Source organism: Panthera pardus, unplaced genomic scaffold (genome assembly GCF_024362965.1).
Source record: "Panthera pardus isolate Hobbes unplaced genomic scaffold, ASM2436296v1 HiC_scaffold_27, whole genome shotgun sequence".
NCBI classification, from domain to species: domain Eukaryota; kingdom Metazoa; phylum Chordata; class Mammalia; order Carnivora; family Felidae; genus Panthera; species Panthera pardus.
Genome location: NW_026526843.1, coordinates 13,175,844 through 13,195,598, shown reverse-complemented (window position 1 = coordinate 13,195,598; position 19,755 = coordinate 13,175,844). Strand labels below are relative to the sequence as shown.

Sequence of the window (19,755 nt, the reverse complement as noted above, 5' to 3'; positions counted from 1 at the left end):
CAAGAATGACAAAATCTGAACTTCTATATGAACAGATACTAGAGATAATATCGAAAATGGGACGGTGTCCACAAATAATGCAATAACTCCTTTGCTCATCGGATTTTTTGCCTAGATTTGAGGCCTTTAAACATCCACCAATTATGGTAAATGTTTAACTGTAGGAGTTCAGGCAGACGGCCAAACTCTGGTTTCAAAGCTATTGCTAGCTTTAGTTTAAAGAGTTTTTCATTTTTAAGTACAAGCATTTCTGGGTACTGGCTATACCCTATTGTGGCTAGAGCCGCTGGAATTTGAATAAGTGGATTAGGCAGGACCTAGGTCCCAAAGAAATGGGCCCTGCGGCATTACCTGAAGTGTGGCAAAGAATTGGCTAGGGAAATCCCTGCCATTTATAACTTAGCTCTATTTACCTACAGCCGGTTTATCCCCACCGAGACAAAGTAAAGAGAGAGCCTGGTTTTGCTTACAAAAACAGCAAGGTTGGGGGGAGGGGTGTAAAATGACCGTTTGAGCCTTTCCTCCTTAGAAAAGCCAGGTATGTGAAATACACAGAGGACAGCCAAACCCCCCCGCCGCACAGGTACGTCTGCTTTCTTGCCAAGCTTATTAACTCAATTCCCAGTCTGCAGGACACTGGTTTGAACATTAGCTTTTCCTCGGGATATTCCCACTCTCTTGTGCAAGCACTAGCAAAAGGGTACAAGAAAGGGGCCTAGACAATCCCCGCGCTGGATTTGCAGCCTCTGGATATTTGAGATTCAATTGCTAAAGCCTCTTTGGTATAGACAAGACGGTGAGGGGGCTACTGAAGTGACTTTTCGTAGTCCCTTCCGTCGTCTCCTTCTCTGACTCCCCAAGGTATCCCGCGGGTGTCTTCCCGCACAGCCCCAGAGCTCCAAACCTTGTCCCCCTTCCCTAAAGCCTCTCATTCACCAACACCCTCCCCGACCAAAGTCCCCTCCCGGTCACCACCAAAGCCCGGAGAAGTGGAACGCACACAATGCCTCTCTTATAGGGCTCGAGCTGGGAACTGGGCATGCTCAGTAGCCAAAGCAGATTTTTTTTTTTTTTTCCCCTTCTTTTGGTCGCAAGTGCGGCATCTCTCCCAGTCCCACACCTCTCTTTCCTCTATCCCTATCCCCCTCTCCCCACCCCCAGCTCTTTAATCGTCCTGCTTAACCCGTTCTACACCGAAGGCATGCAGAGTTCTAAGATGCGGGGGATTAACCCGTCTCCTCCTAAAGCCACTAAATAAGTCTCACTCTGGGCTAAAGCTTTACACTTTTGCCTTAAAGCCCCCAGCCCCTTACGCGCAGACAGGTAGGGGGAGTGAGGCTACTACTGGATCCCAGGAAACTGGTCCCAAGAAGGCTCCATCCAGGATCGCCCGCTACCGAAGAAGTATTCCCGGAGCCCTCCGTTCTGCGAGGTGACAATTAGCCAAAGGTACCGTACCCGTTATACAAAGCCCAAGTGCGATTGTTGCCTTTGAATGTCATTGTTGTTGACTCACCCCCCTCGGTCCTGGAATTATTCAATCCCGCGTAGACTCGACGCCCCTATCTACCTCCCTCGGCCTCCCCCACCCCCTCCGACGTTTCTTTGGCTTTGCCTGGGTTCTCGGTTGCTCTCTCAAAGGAATGCCCCGGTTGTGTGTGTGTGTGTGTGTGTGTGTGTGTGTGTGTGTGTCTGTGTGTGCCTTCGTTCTTGGGGGGCTGAAGGAGGAGAAAGGACTCGAGTGTGCGTGTATGTGGTGGGAGGATGGAGGTTGGCGCGCTCGCGTTTGGGGACTGGGGTCTCTACGCGTGAGGAAAGGGGTCGCTCCTCCCCAGGGGGTGTTTTAGGCATAAAGAGGGGGCGGGTGCGGGAGGAAAGTGCTTTTCTCGGCGTGTGGGCAGCAGAGGAATCAAGTGGAGGTGTCTGGATAGGGGACAGGGGGCCTCGGCAGTGTGCGGGGGTCGAGGTGCCTGAGTGCGGGGAGGGAGGCTGCGTGTGTGCGGGGGGGTGGGGGGGGGGCGGGGGCGGGGATTCGGCGCGTGTATGTAAAGGTGCAGCCCGTGTGCGAGGGGCTGGGTGCGCGCGCGGTGTCTGGCCGGGTGCGCGCGCGCGCGCCGCTGCCCGCCTGCTTGCCTGCGAGGGCTGCTCGCTGGGTTTGACGGGCGAGCCGGCGCGGAGGAGCTGGATCCGGGATCGCGTAGAGCCCATCGCGGAAACTGCAGAGCGGATCGCGGCGCCGCGGGCCCTGCGAGAGCTGCGGGGCTCCGGAGGTGGGTGAATTACCAACGGGGCTGCGCGAGCTGCACCGACACTCGCTGCCTCTTCCCGCTTGGCTCGGCAGCGCGCGCGCGCGCGCGCGCGCGTGTGTGTGTGTGTGTGTGTGTGCGCGCGCGCGCGTGCGCGCGGAGGGGGGCAGGTAGCTTATTATTTTTAGTTTGGGTCGTGTTGGTTTGGGGCCGGCGGAGTGGCCAGAGCGACCACAGTGGCTACTCCAGCACCACCCTGCTTGCCTGCCCACGGCGCGGTCGCGGGTCCCCGAGGACCCAAAGAATCCGGTGTCCTTAACATCGCTGCCTCCCCGGCGGGGAAAGTGTCCTGGTCTAGGGCGGCTCGGGCTGTCGGGGCCGCTGCGCTGGCTTTGTTTTCTGCGCCCCCCTCGCAAGCACTCTAGGCGGACGTGGGTCTGGGGCTCCCGGCAGTGGCCCGGGAACTGGCCCGAGACTGCTGGCACCCTGCAACACTGGGAATACGAGAGAAGCCGGTAGCTAACTCTAAAAGCCCTGCAAAGCCGGGCAAGTGCTGGCAGCGCGACTTTGCAAGATGCCCAAATGTTGAGCTGATTTCTGGCGTGGTGAGAGCAGCATTTTGTGCCTGGGCAGCGGGGGGAGGGGGGAGGGGGAATGTGTGTGTTGGGGGGGGGGGGTAGGGGGGTGCCCGGACCGCCGCTCTCGGCCACGGAGGCACCGGGTCACTCTGCCTGTGTGACAAGCGGGCCAGTGGCGCCCCAGTGGCCCGCGGCCTCGTGGCTTGGGCTGGCGGTCTCTTACCCCTCAACCGCCGCACGCCCGGGTCTAGAGGCCGACGGAAACTCCAATAGCTGCCCCTTGTGGGACGGGAGCGCGCGGAGAGATGTGTGCGCAGCGGAGCTGAAGGCCCCCCGCGACATCCCGAGCGGTCCCCGCCTCCGCTGCCCGACCCACGAGGCCGCCGCTCGGGCCCGGGACCCGGGAGGGGGCTGCGTGTCGGCTCCGGGATGCGGCAAAACGTTGCGGTACGCGCCACCGCCGGCAGCCCCTCCGGCCGCGTCCCCGCCGGCCCGAGGTAGCGCACAGGGGGCGGCAGTGACCGCGTCTCTCCGCGGAGCCCCTCACCCCCGCCTAGGCGGGCGGCCGGAGGTCTCTCCTGCCCGCGCCCGGGGAGCCACCCCGGCCCACCCTCGGCAGGCGTCCGTCCCCCGCAGGCCCGCCGAGCGCCGGTGGACGCCGGATCCGTGGTAAGGCTCGCTGGCTTTGTGCGGTCCTGCCGGCCGCGGGAGCCGAGCGGCTTGCGGGGCGCGGAGATCCGGAGACCGAGAGGGAGATGGGGACACGGGCCGCTTTGGGCAGACGCGCCGCTCTCGGCAGCCCGAGACATGGCTTTTGGTACCCAACTCATACTTTCTGGGTTTTTGGTTTTTTTTTTTTCTTATTTCCCTTTTTTTTTTTTTTTTATCCCTGATTTTAAAATGTGCATGTTTTAGTGGTGCCCTGGGAACGTGAGGTTTCTTTCGCTTGCGTTCAGCGCCCCTTCCCCTCTTTCTAGCTCCCTTCTAGCTCTCTTTCCTCCTCTCTCCACGGTCTCTTGCCCCTTCGGTCCCTCTTCCTGGGCGACCGACTCCCCTCTCCCTTGCTTGCCAGTCCAGCTGCCTGCGGCTTTCTGTTTCACAGGAGATGCATTGGGGAACTTCCTAGGTCGTCCTTGCGCCTTTTTTCTCCCATGCTACTTAAAGTAGAAATTACGAGGAGGAGGGCAGCTCCTTATGCAATTTCAGATCTGCTGATGCTCCCTGTTCTTGTTTTTGTACTGAATTCAGGTTATTCGGGGCTTTTATTGTTTTGTTTTGTTTTTAGTTTGGCTGATTTTTGGTTGGGGGGGTGTAGTAACAAGAAATGACTCAACTGAACCAGAATAGCTGTTGAAAACCACATCTATAGGAAGGCAAAACGATCATGTGAAATTTTGATTTTACAATGAAAGTTGGCTTGGATGATGTCATACTTAAGAATTTATGACTTCTTTTTGCACTGCCAGTCAAACTCTCAGGGTGAATAGGGGAAATGCATGTCTATATGGCAAGCGAGGATCATCTCGGCGGTGCTGGCTGTATCCTGAACCGAACTATTTAAAATGCACATCTTTCTGGGTCGTGGCTAATGGATTGCCTACCTTGAGACATGCTTGGTTTTACCACTAGCTGATTCCTCGTGGGCAAACTAAACAAAGGAGTTTCTGTGTGACACTTTTTTGTATCATTCCCTCATGGTGGGTTCCTGGGTAATTTATTTATTTTATTAATATTTGGTGGTAACCATATTGAAATTACAGCCAGCTTCCCATGCAAGATGGAAAAGACACACATGGCTAAAATTGCATCAATAAAATACACGGTGCTTGTTTTTCCTTTCACTCTTTTCCATGAAGCATTGCATATGTGTGTATGTGCATGCAGTATTTCAGGAATTGGCCACAACGGGTTAATTTGCGAAGCATTAAACTCCACTAAGCGACTCGTGATTTGTTTATAGACAGAGACATGGAGTGGTGAGACTGGGAGGGGATGTTGGGAAGTGATGATTTTAGGAGAAACATTTACTGGACTAAATGTATCTGGTGCTGCAGATAAACCCACTCAAGGATTGTAGCCTGTAAACTCGTCTTCCTCAGCAGTGCTAGTCGGTGGTCAAAGTGAAGGAGATAAGCATCTGAGCCAAGTGTCAGTGGGACCTGGGTTCAAAATGGCGTGTAAAGGAGTAGAAGTGGGCCAGGTAGGCAGGAGAGCCTGTTCTTGGGGTGGGAGAGCTGTCTAGACATCAGCTAGGCAGTGCAGGAGCAGGCAGGTTTCTCTCCTATTTTCAGGGACCCAGGGACAAAAGCACCCCCCCCCCCCCGTCCCCAGTTTGGGAGATGACTGACAAAAGACTGGATACTGTGTATTTACTTGAAATTAAAATTTTGGTCATTTCCTACTGGGTTATTTTTCTAGAACCTCACTGGGTCATCCGTGTTTTTTAAGGCAGCCATGTCCAAGAGTGAACTGATTCACGGCAGTGTGCTTACCTGTGGGCTGAAGCTCAGGCAGATCTCTTCCTAGGGCTCCTTCTACCTTGATCTTGTGACTGTCCCCTCTACTGCAACCCAATCCTGGCTTGGCCATCCTCCACCGAACCCAGGGGTCTAATATCTCCTCTGTTTGGCCTCTTATCTAACTGAAGCCCAGAGAGTAGACTTCTACAGGTGGAAATGCCTTCGTGGTGCAAACTACAAAAGGCACAGCGGATGGTCTGGGATAGGTCAGTAGAGTTGCCACAGGTCTGTGTGCGGGGGGCAGCATGTGATGGTCCACGTAGAGAAAAGATTTTCAGATTGTTAAGGTTTACGTACGATCGAGGCTTTTTTTCCCTGTTGTTTGTTGTGTGTTCTGCACACGTAAAATGTGTATAAACCCCACGTATGGAAATAAAACGTATGGCATTTCTGCTGATTCTTGTTCAACTGAGTGAGAGTACTTGCAGAAAAATACAAAGCTGATAATTACAGCCGTGTGTTCACTATGGTATGATGTAGACACAAATGATCTTTCAAGTAATGATCATTGAAAAAATGTTTTCTTTTTATTTTTTAGATTGTTTCTCTTTATTCAGAAGCATAAAGTTGTTTGCTGATTGCCAGAAGATGTTTCTTTGGCTCTTTCTGATTTTGTCAGCCCTGATCTCTTCGACAAATGCAGATTCTGACATATCGGTGGAAATTTGCAATGTGTGCTCCTGCGTGTCAGTCGAGAACGTGCTCTATGTCAACTGTGAGAAGGTTTCAGTCTACAGACCAAATCAGCTGAAACCACCCTGGTCTAATTTTTATCACCTCAACTTCCAAAACAATTTTTTAAACATCCTCTATCCGAATACATTCTTGAATTTTTCACACGCAGTGTCCCTGCAGCTGGGAAATAATAAACTGCAGAACATTGAGGGAGGAGCCTTTCTTGGGCTCAGTGCGTTAAAGCAGTTGCACTTGAACAACAATGAATTAAAGATTCTCCGAGCTGACACTTTCCTTGGCATAGAGAACTTGGAGTATCTCCAGGCTGACTACAATTTAATCAAGTATATTGAACGAGGAGCCTTCAATAAACTCCACAAACTGAAAGTTCTCATTCTTAATGACAATCTGATTTCATTCCTTCCTGATAATATTTTCCGATTCGCGTCTTTGACCCACCTGGATATACGAGGGAACAGGATCCAGAAGCTCCCCTATATCGGGGTTCTGGAACACATAGGCCGCGTTGTCGAACTGCAATTAGAAGACAATCCTTGGAACTGCAGCTGTGATTTGTTGCCTTTAAAAGCCTGGCTGGAGAACATGCCATATAACATTTACATAGGAGAAGCTATCTGCGAAACGCCCAGTGACTTATATGGGAGGCTTTTAAAAGAAACCAACAAACAGGAATTATGCCCCATGGGCACGGGCAGTGATTTCGATGTACGAATCCTGCCTCCGTCTCAGCTGGAGAATGGCTTCACCACTCCCAATGGCCACACTACCCAAACGTCCTTACACAGATTAGTGACCAAACCGCCGAAGACGACAAACCCTTCCAAGATCTCTGGAATCGTGGCAGGCAAATCCCTCTCCAACCGCAATCTCAGTCAGATCGTGTCTTACCAAACGAGGGTGCCTCCTCTTACGCCTTGCCCAGCACCTTGCTTTTGCAAAACACATCCTTCGGACTTGGGACTGAGCGTCAACTGCCAGGAGAAAAATATACAGTCCATGTCTGAACTGGTCCCGAAACCTTTAAATGCCAAGAAGTTGCACGTCAACGGCAATAGCATCAGAGACGTGGACGTCTCGGACTTCGCCGAGTTTGAAGGACTGGATTTGCTCCATTTAGGCAGCAATCAGATTACGGTGATCAAGGGCGACGTATTCCACAATCTCACTAATTTACGCAGGCTGTATCTCAACGGCAATCAGATTGAGAGACTCTACCCCGAAATATTTTCGGGCCTTCGTAACCTGCAGTATCTGTATTTGGAATACAATCTGATTAAGGAGATCTTAGCAGGCACCTTCGACTCCATGCCCAATTTGCAATTGCTGTATTTAAACAACAATCTCTTAAAGAGCCTGCCCGTTTACATTTTTTCTGGAGCGCCCCTGGCTAGACTGAACCTGCGGAACAACAAGTTCATGTACTTGCCCGTCAGCGGGGTCCTCGATCAGCTGCAGTCTCTGACGCAGATTGACTTGGAGGGCAACCCTTGGGACTGCACCTGTGACTTGGTGGCACTAAAGCTGTGGCTGGAGAAGCTGAATGACGGCATCGTGGTGAAGGAACTGAAGTGTGAGACACCCGTCCAGTTTGCCAACATCGAACTGAAGTCCCTCAAAAATGAAATCTTATGTCCCAAACTCTTAAACAAGCTATCCGCGCCATTCACGAGCCCCGCACCTGCCATTACGTTCACCACCCCACTGGGTCCCATTCGAAGTCCTCCCGGTGGCCCAGTGCCTCTGTCTATTTTAATCTTAAGCATCTTGGTGGTCCTCATTTTAACAGTGTTTGTTGCTTTTTGCCTTCTTGTTTTTGTGCTGCGACGAAACAGGAAGCCCACCGTGAAGCACGAAGGCCTGGGGAACCCGGAGTGTGGCTCCATGCAGCTGCAGCTCAGGAAACACGACCACAAGACCAACAAAAAAGACGGACTGAGCACAGAAGCTTTCATTCCACAAACCATAGAACAGATGAGCAAGAGCCACACCTGTGGTTTGAAAGAGTCCGAAACCGGGTTCATGTTCTCGGACCCGCCGGGACAGAAAGTCACCATGAGGAACGTGGCCGACAAGGAGAAAGATTTGTTACATGCAGACAGTAGGAAGAGACTGAGCACCATCGACGAGCTGGATGAATTATTCCCGAGCAGGGATTCCAATGTGTTTATCCAGAATTTTCTTGAAAGCAAAAAGGAGTACAACAGCATAGGTGTCAGCGGCTTCGAGATCCGCTATCCGGAAAAACAACAAGACAAAAAAAACAAGAAGTCGCTGATAGGCGGCAACCACAGTAAAATTGTCGTGGAACAAAGGAAGACCAGCGAGTATTTTGAACTGAAGGCAAAACTCCAGAGTTCCCCCGACTACCTACAGGTCCTTGAGGAGCAGACAGCTTTGAACAAGATCTAGGTCATGCAGTCTTACTTCATACAGAGGACATTTATTTAATGATGAAAGTGCCTTTTGTTGACTCCTGACTTCCAAATACTATATTATCAATAGGCATAGAGGCAGGTGTTTCCAAGGGTGTCTCATTAACCGTAGCTGCAAAAGATGTGTCCGGTAGAAGAGAATTTCCTTAATAGATTTTACTACATAAAACCTATACTGTGGAGTCCTGTGGGGATACTGCAAACTCTATTGCCAAAGGGATGCTTTATATACATAAAACACTGAATTTAACCTCAAGAGGCAAATCTGTTTTGTACCCCAATGCAAAACCTTCGTCTCTTTGTGCTTTGTAAAGCAGACTCAAGAAAACTGGTACCAGTGTTTGTACCTCAGCTGGGTCTTTCATTTTGCACGTAGATTAAGTTGGTGGAACTGGAATAATCCTTTCGATTCGTGGCATTGTAACAATTCTGCGTAAAGATTATCTGAAAAGTAAAAACACAAAAAAACCAAAAAAACAAAAAAACAACAAAAAAAGACAAAAACAAAACAAAACAAAACAAACAAAAAAAAAAAAGCATGCAAAGAGAGAACATTCGATAGTATTTGTAAAATTGGTAAACTTTATGGCCTGCATCTTGAAACCGCTGGATTTATAATGTTAAATTGTGCAAATATTTGTTTAAAATATACCGTGCATTACATAACTATAAAATAAATTTGAACACTTTAAGCATTACCTGTCTATACATGAAACCTAAAAGAAAAAAATCAACGTGAGTTACGTAGCGTTTGTGGTGATCTGAAGAAATACATGATGTTTATCAGAATTAAACAAGGCTCAAATTAAACTAACATTAGAGTTTGTTCTCAGTTCTGTGAAATACCCACAATCCTTAAAGTGCTTACCGTGTGAGCGCACCCAAAGCTATTTTTGTAACATAATTCATATTTATGAAGTACTTTGTATACTAAATAGGAAAATATGTACTCCTTAATATGTATTTAATATGCCTGACTTGTTTTCCTGATCACAGGGAATTTATCAGTTAAGTATCAATCTAGACAGAAAAAAATATACCAAACTGAAACCGAAGCTTATGTGTACAGAAATATTCTGGACATTGTGATCAGGTATCATTTAGAAACGAAACAAAAAACACAAAAACACAAAAAGACAAAAAAATAAAAATAAAAACCAGTTCTGTGCTATTCTTGAGAATTCAGCATATTATCTGCAGATTTGTTACCAACCGTGCATTTTAAAGTAGGTTCCTTAGTTTTATAGTATCGTGTCTGGGGCAGTTGTTAGTTGCCATCAGTTGTCTTGCTTTTCAGGATTCTACGAGCTTACATCAAATAGTTTTCACTACAAATATTGACAGAATTAACGAGTAAGGTTAATAGCGATATCCTGTCCGCATCAGTATCCTGTCCTGTCATCGTTCGACTACGATCAGATAATCCAGTAGAGCCGTGAACATCACGGTAGTGTCGGCTATCAGAGCCACACTGGAAAATGCTTTCTTTGGTCTCCGATGGGTTCACAGTCTGCAACTACAAACGATATGCCACTGTGTTTGCTTGTGCAAACTTGTGTTAACTTGCTTGTTAACTTCGAAGTCAAAATTGGTCAAAGGAACGGAGGAGGACTTGGTAATGGGAGACATCTGAACATTTGTAGGAGCTCCCAATTAGCAAAGTGACATCCCGAAATGCATTACCTTCTTGGCCTGCCTGCATATGTATAATTACTGTGTTAATCAGTAAGATGACCAAGAAGGTAAACATAGACATTCTTCTTCGCGAACTTCAAGTGGCAGATGTTTTGGTGCAGCTTCCAAAATGATACTGTGGTTAAAGTTGTAACAGTAGTCCCTTTATTAAGTACTAATTTCAGGGCTTTATATGTTTGTTCCGAGATAAAACAAACAACTTGGCATTCTTAGACGGTGTGTGTGCGCGTGCGCGTGTGTGTGTATTTGAGTGTATGTGCGTACATATAGATAATTTGGAGATTTTTTTTTTTAAATAGCAAAAAAATCGTCTCCATATGTATGTGTTGGTGCTCTTAAAACTTTAATGTGTAATTTTAATTTTCATGACGATGTCTGTGAAAACTTTATATGAATATTAAAAAAAATACAAACAAATACTTACTTTCTGATCTTGAAAGAAAAGACACGAAGATGTGTGCCCAACAGCGTGTTTTCATCTAGTTTCGTAAGGACTTTGAATATGCCATTACCATGCTTGCAGGCATCCATGGATTAAAGGGCTCCTAATGCATACTGACAGGATAAAGATGCAAAAGCTTCAAAGAAAGTGTTTTAGTTTATCCTGTCAATAAAGTATGGATTGAGGAATCTTAAGTAGACACTTACAGGAGGAACCGGAAGCTCAATCCATGATCTGGGGATAATAGGTCATTGGGACGATGCCTTTTGTTCAGTGTGGCGAGGCTTTGAAGATGTTTCAAGGTTTCTGCCATTGTCAATGGCGAGAGGACCTGCCGCCATCTTAAAGCTTGCTGTAGCATATTGGCTATCTCAAACTCTTCCGCTGAGAGGTATAAATGTTCCACTTTCTTTCAAGAGTAATTTAAATGTGTGTGATTATTTGGAGGTTTTAATTGTAAGTGAATGACAGTAACAAATCCTTGGTTAAGGCTGATCTATTTTCCTTAACTGAAGTCATTGTGCCTACATTATACAGTGTATACTATTTTGCACCTGCCTCTCATTAGTTCTGCTTGTACATTTTATGATAATGTAGTTAGGCATAAGTTTTGAGTTGAGTACAAGAGCAGTTAAAATACCGTATCTACATTTTGTTGGCTTCAACTATAACCTTGATGTTAGTTTAACCCCTTGAGGAGCGATATATACGTCAGTACAGCATCTTTAGTAGAATTTGCTTCTGATCTAGAAAATCCAAGAAGTGCTCACTTCTAATGTGGTCTGACACATCATGGGCTTCTTGGCATCGTATCATGTGCTCTGACTCTGTTAGAACGGTTGCAGAGAAGATTAGATCCTGTGAAATTAGTGGAGGGGTTGAGATAATATATTATGTCTGTGTAATATAAATCAAGTTTTAAATTATTTTTTTATGAAATCAATAAAGATGATTCAATTCTTGAAAAGTAAATCTTTGTGTAATTTTATGAGAAAGCAGCTATTAAAATACAGTGATTCAAGTCTATAAGGCGATTTATATTCTATATTTAGTTTTCCATTCTGAATAAATATATTAATTAGAAGATCATTTAAGACCGGCTTTCTTTTGTTGCTTTTTAAAAATATTTCATTTCTTTAAGCCATAAGGATGCATAAATTACACAGGGCATGGCCTCATGAGTAACGTCAGTGGGTACTGCAGAAATAACAGAACACATCTAGAAATGTATGGCAGTAATATTAATCTATGATATCTTTTGCATGATTTGTACTTTGACATTGTATGAAATGAGCACAGTGAGTTTTTGTTTTTTTTTTTTTTTGTTATTGTTGTCGCATCCAAAGAGCTGGGGAGAAACTATATCAAGAATGTATTTATAATCACTATTTTGAAATAAAGTAAAGAAAACACATTGTATTGTTTTTACCCTGATTTGGTTATTAGTATTTTAGGTTAGTTTATAAGATCAAAATCAAGCAGTTCTATAAAAGCTAATGTAAATCACAGAAAGAAACTGTTTTAATGACTTTTGCTTGCTTTTAATAGCATCAAGGTATTAGACAGAATTTATTAAATGCCATTTTTATGGAAGCATTAATAAAATTGTTTGCTAGAATGGTATTTCTGAAGCCACAGTTTGTGAAATATATTTATCTTTCCGTTATCTTTCAGAGGAAATAAAGTAGTAACCAAATTGGTCTTTTCACCTAGATTTGAGGGTAAGATACAGAGCTTTAGAAAACTGTTTGTATTAAACTTAATTGATAAATCTATGTTAAGAGATGCTTTCCCCCCCCAAACATCTTTGCAATCTGTATTCCTTTCCCCTGACAGCCCATTCCCATGAATCAGTTGGAATCTGACATAACTGCAGATAAGCAGATATTAATATTCAGTCTTAACTATTAAAATATGTTTAGAAAAACTTTAGAACCTCTATAATCCACGGCCAGCCTGGCAGGTTACAAGTTAGTTGCCCATTTATGGGGTGGACTGTGATTTTTATTTGGTTCTTTCAAAGATGATCAAAATCACCAATCCATCACTTTACCAGAGGTTTATGGTCGAGAAAAAATGAACCGAGTGCATTATGGTTAATTTGAGGCCAATCATGTCCAGCAAAGATTATAAACAGACCAATAAAGTGAACTGGAGGCACGTTTCCTTAGGGGAAGAGACGCAAAGAGAGAGGGAAACAGAATATAAACTAAGAGTATTGTGGCCTTAAGCCTATACCTAGCTATGCTGAAGAAGTCAACAGCATGGATAGCACATACAAGTGCTTTTGGGCGAAATGTTTTCTGTGTCACAGGCTATACATCCCGTGATTGTGTGACTTTTTAGTTCTTTGTGAGTTACTGAGCATAACTGGGTCCCAGTTTGGGTCCCAGCCACTCAGTTATGTGGACAAGCGGTATCAGATGAAGGTTTGGCTTCATTTCCAGTGCTCATTCAATTAGTCACTATGGTCAGATGGGCTGAACTAAAATATCCTGTTTGTGGCTTCACTTACCGGGAATAACTGGCAACAAATCTCAAATTCACCCGATAATTGCTAACCCGCGATTTTGGATATGCTGAGGCTCTGTCCTTTGTTAAATTAAAAGCAAACGGGAGGTTAAGTGAGTTTTAAAACCTCATTTTTGGACAAAACTGCCCTTAATCTAATTTTGAATTTTGTTTTGTCTTAGTTTCCACTGGTTGTTAAGATTGCACTTTAGAAGGGGAATCAAGGAAGGCAAACTGTGCTGTCTCCCTTATTTATATGAAAGAGCCAAATACTGGCTATCGAGAACAAAAAGATTCAGGTTTTTCATTAAATCGTAATAATTATCAGATCCACTGACTGTAGCGCCAAGATCCAGGGAAGAATTTCACATTAGCTATAGAAAGGAAATAGTCGTCGTCCAAAGTTTCTGAACAACGCATTTCTCTTGGTTGGCAAATACCGGATCGTGTCCTAGGCCGCTGGTTAACAACCCGAGGAAGCCATGTTGTGCAGTGGCTACTGCTTGTGGAAGCCTTTGAAAATCCTAGTAAGCTCAATTCTCCCGACTAAGAATTGCAATGTATATTTCCATTATTGTTTCATGTAAACCGAACCGTTGTGGTAAAATTCTGGAGTTGCTATTCAGTTATTTTAATGCTGTTTTCACTAATAAAAGTCTTTTCTTAATAGGTCATATTTGTAGCCATTTAGTGTGTTTATTAGTGCGAAATTGGCAAAGCTCAACATCAAGAAGAAATGCAAATGATTTGGTTTTTAGCCGATGCCGTTGTTGTGTTAGTTTATACAATAGGCCAGGTCGACAAGAAAAACAAAGCAAAACAAAACAATAGGCCGGGTCTAAGTCCCTCCCTCACCACCCCCACCCCCCACAACACACACAGGAATCACACACAGGAATACACACAAATAGTGAATTATGCCCTAAGGGAATTACTTAGTTGATATAAACAAATAAAAGGTCTCTGCCTTGACTCCCTAGATGCACCAAATCCAAGTAGGTACTGCAGCCCAAACGATAAGTGTCTTGCTCTTCTCTTCACTTTATTTATTTATTTATTTATTTATTTTTCTTCTTCTCACTTTAAACGGAAACTTGGGATTTCAGTAGTATCCAGTGTCTTGAGATTTGGTTTTGATTTTCCTTGTTAACTTTATCCTCATTATCATCCTTTAATCTGTTAAGTATGTAATTCCCAGGTAGCCAACCAAGGTACATATCGATGCTGCCGTTAATATGTTTACCCACAAATATTATTCAGAGAACTGTGTAGAGACATCTAGATCCAAAATAACCCCGGGGTAAGGATTTGATTAGAAACATGGGAGTTAAAAAAAAAAAAAAAAAAAAAAAAACAAGTCCGATGCAAATTATTGACCAAAGAGGCCTGTGCCTGGGTTAAGATCCGGGAGCATAAGGCCAAAGGAGTATTCAGAGAAAAAAACGAGACGATGTCTGCTTATCAGAACTCAGAATCCGAGCACTGAACAAGAACCACGGCAATATATATGAAATCTGAGACTTCTTTCTCCTTATTCTCTGTCTCCGCTTTATTTCTGGTAAATATATGTGAAATCCAGGATGTATCAACACAACGCTAGGAATTCATGTTTTCAAGGAATTCACTGGCCAGCCAGTGAACAACTGCTTTACCTTCTCCACCCCCATGGAATAGTTTGCTGGGATAACTCACATCACGGGGTAACCGGTATCAGGGCCTCCTGGTAGAGCTCTAGCTGTAGAAAACAAAAAGCAGTATCTGTGTTTAATAAGAACAAGAAAGGAAACACGCGTGGTACATAGAATGAATTTTGATAGGGAGCAAAATAAATCGATACAGACATTTGGGTTCCTAAAGCTGCTAAGCCGTTTGGTTTGTTTTCAGCAATTGGATTTCAATACAAATTACCAAGTGCATATTTCAAAAGCCATTTCCTGCAAGAACCCCCCGGGAAGCCATGTCTCTGCCATGGGTCTCCTTGTTCCGTAGCAGGATGTATCACATTTGCCAACTCCTCCCTGCTGGAAATTCTTCTCTTCTGCTGCTATGAACAGCCAGCATCATCTATGGCACAGGCTAGCTCAGGGAAATGTTTTTCTCACTGCTGTTTGGTCGTTAGTGGCAATACACAGAATAATCTAGGATCCTATGTCCAAGCATATATTTGCCATTGTAGGATTACCACACCCAGGGAGCTTTTCAATTGAATATATTTGCCACGTTGCTCTCTTTTGTTTTTCTTTACGAGTCGTCTCCCAGCCCACAACAGCTACTAGTTTCATGCCTAGCTCCCCTTCAGAGTGGAATATCATTCCATCCTGGAAACTCACAGTTATTTATAGAAAGAATCATCACACTTCTATCTGCTCATTTCCTTCTATAACTTCCAGAAATATAGAAAATTTAGTACAGTAAGTGATGGATTTAAAAGGAAGTCCTGCTGACACAAAAATAATTATAAGGAGATGAGAGTGAATTATCTGGGGCGGGGGGAGCCAACTTTAGGAAGATATGTCTTGCGTTTTGGATCGCCTTTGCATTGGAATCGGAGACCCGTGTTTTAACTCCCGAGCTGGACTCAAAGAAATCAGCTTGCACTCTGGGGTCCCCGCAATAACTAAAGAAGTTCATTATTGCTGACATGTGGGCAGGTTTGCCATGTGTTGCCATAAACATGGCTGGTTTTTTTTTTTCTCCTGCACTATTTCAGCAAATAGTCGTTTGCTCAGATTTGGCACAGCTGCTGAAACGCTGCTGTATCAATTCTCACCATGAAAATTCACAAAGCATTTTTTTTTCTATATGTAACTAAGCAGTTACACAGAGATGTGTATTGGAAACTGGATAAAACCATCAGGATTAAGAAGAGAAGTAGTCTGTCCTCAGGAAAAGAGGGTTTGTGAGAGAACCAAAATGCAGGCATTTTATTAAAATGACATCAAGGTAGATTACCTTGCTTTGAACCTGTCGGCTTTTTGTAGGTTTCAGTATGTGCATTATAAGGGAAGTGGGACTCAGTGCCTAAACAACCTTTCCGTTCTCTGCACAATCATCTTGGTCGCTTAGATGGGGTTGCAGTGTAGAATGTGTGAGCACTCACTTGGTTATTTGATCTCAAATGCGTATCTTGATTTCAGCTGCTCATTTGAATATAAACATACTAGAGAAGGCCAGTTTCTACCGCAGTGTTCTTGCTGTGGAATGAACTGGTCTTTATTTGTCTTAGAGGTTATTAGAATGGGGTTAAAGCAAAAGCCTGTAGGTAAATAGTCATCTCCAAAGTTTAAGAACCATCACAGGAAGACTGGTGTATACCTACTCCTCGAATTTGCAAATCAGATCATTTCATCCCGATTCCTTTTCTTTTGGAAGAGCAACTAGGGCTGGAGAGGGCAGGTGACTTGTCCAAGGTCAAGTAACATACGAAGACCAGTCTGGTCTACAGCCTGATTCTCCTGACTCACAGGATCATGCTATTTCCATTATGCTGTTCTATTTGGAAGTTCCAAAGAGGAGAATGAGGATCTGTGGGTGAGGTTCAGGGAGACGTTCCAACGTAGCATAAGGATATTTTCCATAAGGTTTTACAGCAGCCCATAACTGGAATGAGCTAGATTTCAAAATACAGAGTTCTTTATCCGTACAAGCGTCCAAAGTGAGAATGGTTTTGACAAGGAGGATGGATGTTATTCAAGAAAATGTATTTGAACGCAAGCTTGGACTAGATGATCTTGGAGGAAGATACTTCTTCTCCGGTTTATATGCTAAAAGTCATTTGTCAAGCGAGTCAAAACCATCAAGTATGTATTTTGTCCCCAACATTCACATCCTTGACCCATCGTAGCTTAATTACAAATAGATGATATCTGCTGGATATTAGAATAACAAATCAATAACCCCAATTACTGGTTAGGGATGAAGCATCATTTTAGAAGAGACATATGTGTCCCCCTCATTTTTAGTGTTTTCATTTTGTGTCAGCATTCCAAAAAGCATAGTCCCTGCTATTTGATTTTTTTCCCAAAGGGAAAAGCAGCCTCCTTTGTACATCGCCCTGAAGACGGCACTGTAGTAACAACCTCACAGCAGCAATGATAAGATGTGCTTGTATTTATTATTTCAGTCCTCCATTTCAATTTTGAGCTTATTTCTTGAGCCTGCCAAGTGCAACACAAGGGTTACTTTTTTGTGACATCATCTTCTCTGATTAGGGTTGGGTCTTTTTACTCTTTACCCTCAATTAGATAGAATTGAAAAGTATTTGAAAGCATTTTAATTCAGGTTACAGCTCAACAGACTATATAAAGAATAGCAACTACAAATTACCTGAATTACAAAAGAAAATACTCTCAGAAATACTCATTTCAATTTCATTCCATAGAGACAAAGTTTTCTTTAAAAAGAAGAAGAGGAAGAAGAAAAAGAAGAAGAAAGAGAGGCACCTGGGTGGCTGTTGGTTAAGTGTCTGGCTCTTGATTTTGGCTCAGGTCATGATCTCATGGTTTGTGAGTTCGAGCCCCGCATCGGGCTCCACGCTGACCGTGCAGAGCCTGCTTGGGATTCTCTCTCTCTCTTTCTCTGCCCCTCCCCTGATTGCTTGCTCTCTCTCAAAAATAAAGAAGTAAACATTTAAGAAAGAAAGTAAGAAGAAAGAAAGAAAGCTCCAAACCTCAAGGGTTTTGGTTGTTTATTGGGTGCTGTTAGTTTTTAGAGATTTCAAATACATCCAAGATCACTCTGAAATGCAACTCAGATTTGGTACCATAAGCCAGGGCCCCCTTAAAAGTGGCACGGTGCATTTGCTGATCCCTTTAATCACAAAGAGTATTCTTTCAGGTACTGCTTAGCAATCCGTTCAAAATTAGCAGTTTTACACTTTGGAATCCTACTTCACTTCTAAAAATTCTTTTTTAATAAATTTTTTTTTCAACGTTTTTTATTTTTTTTATTTTTGGGACAGAGAGAGACAGAGCATGAACGGGGGAGGGGCAGAGAGAGAGGGAGACACAGAATCGGAAACAGGCTCCAGGCTCCGAGCCATCAGCCCAGAGCCTGACACGGGGCTCGAACTCACGGACCGCGAGATCGTGACCTGGCTGAAGTCGGACACTTAACCGACTGCGCCACCCAGGCGCCCCTAAAAATTCTTTTTAATGTTTATTTTATTTTTGACAGAGAGAGACGGAGCATGAGCAGGGGAGGGGCAGAGAGAGAGGGAGACACAGAATCCGAAGGAGGTTCCAGGCTCTGCACAGAGCCCGATGTGGGGCTCGAACTCACGAGACCACGACCTGATCCCAAGTCGGATGCTCAACCGACTGAGCCACCCAGGGGCCCCAAGAATCCTACTTCACTTCTAAATGGCCACATTATTAAATGTATAAACCACCTCTGCCTGATTAATGTTTAAGTAGAGAAGAATAGAAGAGAATAAAAATATTTAGTTTGATTTGTTGCTGGCACGTTACGATGGCTATTAGAGCAAAGCCCGTTGACCTTCTCTGGCCTCCCCCTCTCTGTTCCCCCCATGCCCATCGATGCCCCCACTTTACCCTGTGCAGCCCCATGGCTCCTTATCCAAACATGCTCTTTCCTGCCGGTGGCCAAGTGCTCCAAGAGGAACCGCCCCACCCCTAGTAAAATTCCGATGCTGTTTAATGCTTTTCTTTCCAGCTGATTCACATTCACATACCAAATCCACATTGCAGCTAATTCACACGTATATTAGTATGTTAATACTCCTGTAAGAGAAGATACTGAGGAGCAGAGGAGGAGACCATGTTACTGGAACAAACGGTGGCATTTCAGGCCTGTAACTAACAATGGACTGAGACCTCCCTTTGTATCAGTCAGACGCGCAGCTCAGATCGATGGAACTGGCAGACTGGTTTAAACCTACTCTCCTAAAGACCCATGGATGTCCCGCAAGCGGCTTTCATTCATTCAAGCTTATTCATACCGAAGTGGGGAGGAGAGGGAATCAGTTAAGGCCGTCCTGTGGAAAGGATATTAAAAGTAAAGACCTAAAGAGCGAGTTCAAATGAGTCACTGAAGATTGGGGTCGGGGCAGAGCATTTACAATGGAGGGAGCGGGCTAACCCGGTGGCTCAGTCGTTTAATTGCTGACTTTGTGGCTCAGGTCATGATTTCGCAGCTTGTGGGTTTGAGCCCCACATCGGGCTCACTGCTGTCGGCCTGTGAGTGCAGACCCCGCTGTTAGATCCTCTGTGCCCCCCTCTCTGCCTCTCCCCTGCTTACGCTCTCCCAAAGACAAATATTTAAAACTGAGCGAGCAACGCAGGCTCAGACCCTAAATGTGGGAATTAGCTCATTATATGGTGCCGGTGAGGTAGGCAGAGGCCAGACCAGGGCTGGGCAGACTCATCGCGCAGAGGGCCGGAGAGCGGATACGTGAGGCTTCGAGGGCCACACGTGGTCTTTGCTCTAGGTGGTCCACCCTGCCGCTGTCGCGTGGAGGCGGCTGTAGCCAATAAGGATTCTCACAGGGGATTTGGAAGGTAAGTGGAGGTTCATAAAGCATCGAGGTCAGTGGGTTGTGGGCTGGATTCTGAATGTAGACTCTGCGGGCCTCACCAATACGCTGGATATGTGAGTCAAGGGTGACAGGGGAGGCAA

At 45.0% G+C, this 19,755-nt stretch overlaps 1 protein-coding gene and 1 long non-coding RNA gene across 5 annotated transcripts in view; one reads left to right on the top strand and one right to left on the bottom strand.

Moving 5' to 3' along the window:
* Positions 1-2,032, bottom strand: part of LOC109250487 (uncharacterized) — a 347,132-nt gene extending 345,100 nt beyond the window's left edge. Inside the window, exon 1 of one of the 2 annotated variants that reach the window (XR_008418372.1) lies at positions 1,517-2,032. This is a non-coding gene — a long non-coding RNA (uncharacterized LOC109250487). The remainder of the gene's footprint in view (positions 1-1,516) is intronic. The other variant, XR_008418373.1, reaches the window with a different exon arrangement.
* Positions 1,090-13,793, top strand: SLITRK4 (SLIT and NTRK like family member 4). 3 transcript variants are annotated; one of them, XM_019421558.2, is made up of 3 exons: positions 1,090-1,449; positions 5,882-13,565; positions 13,600-13,793. In XM_019421558.2, the coding sequence occupies exon 2, from the start codon at positions 5,932-5,934 to the stop codon at positions 8,446-8,448; it is 2,517 nt and encodes an 838-aa protein (XP_019277103.1). In that variant the 5' UTR covers positions 1,090-1,449; positions 5,882-5,931; the 3' UTR covers positions 8,449-13,565; positions 13,600-13,793. The 3 variants fall into 3 exon arrangements, with proteins under 3 accessions (XP_019277103.1, XP_019277101.1, XP_019277102.1); XM_019421556.2 differs by lacking the exon at positions 1,090-1,449 and adding an exon at positions 2,065-2,270; XM_019421557.2 differs by lacking the exon at positions 1,090-1,449 and adding an exon at positions 2,413-2,851.
* Positions 13,794-19,755: the final 5,962 nt, after the last annotated feature.

Coding starts and splice junctions, on each gene's coding strand:
- SLITRK4 (XM_019421558.2), top strand. CDS start 5,932: ATGTTTCTTTGGCTCTTTCTGATTTTGTCAGCCCTGATCTCTTCGACA.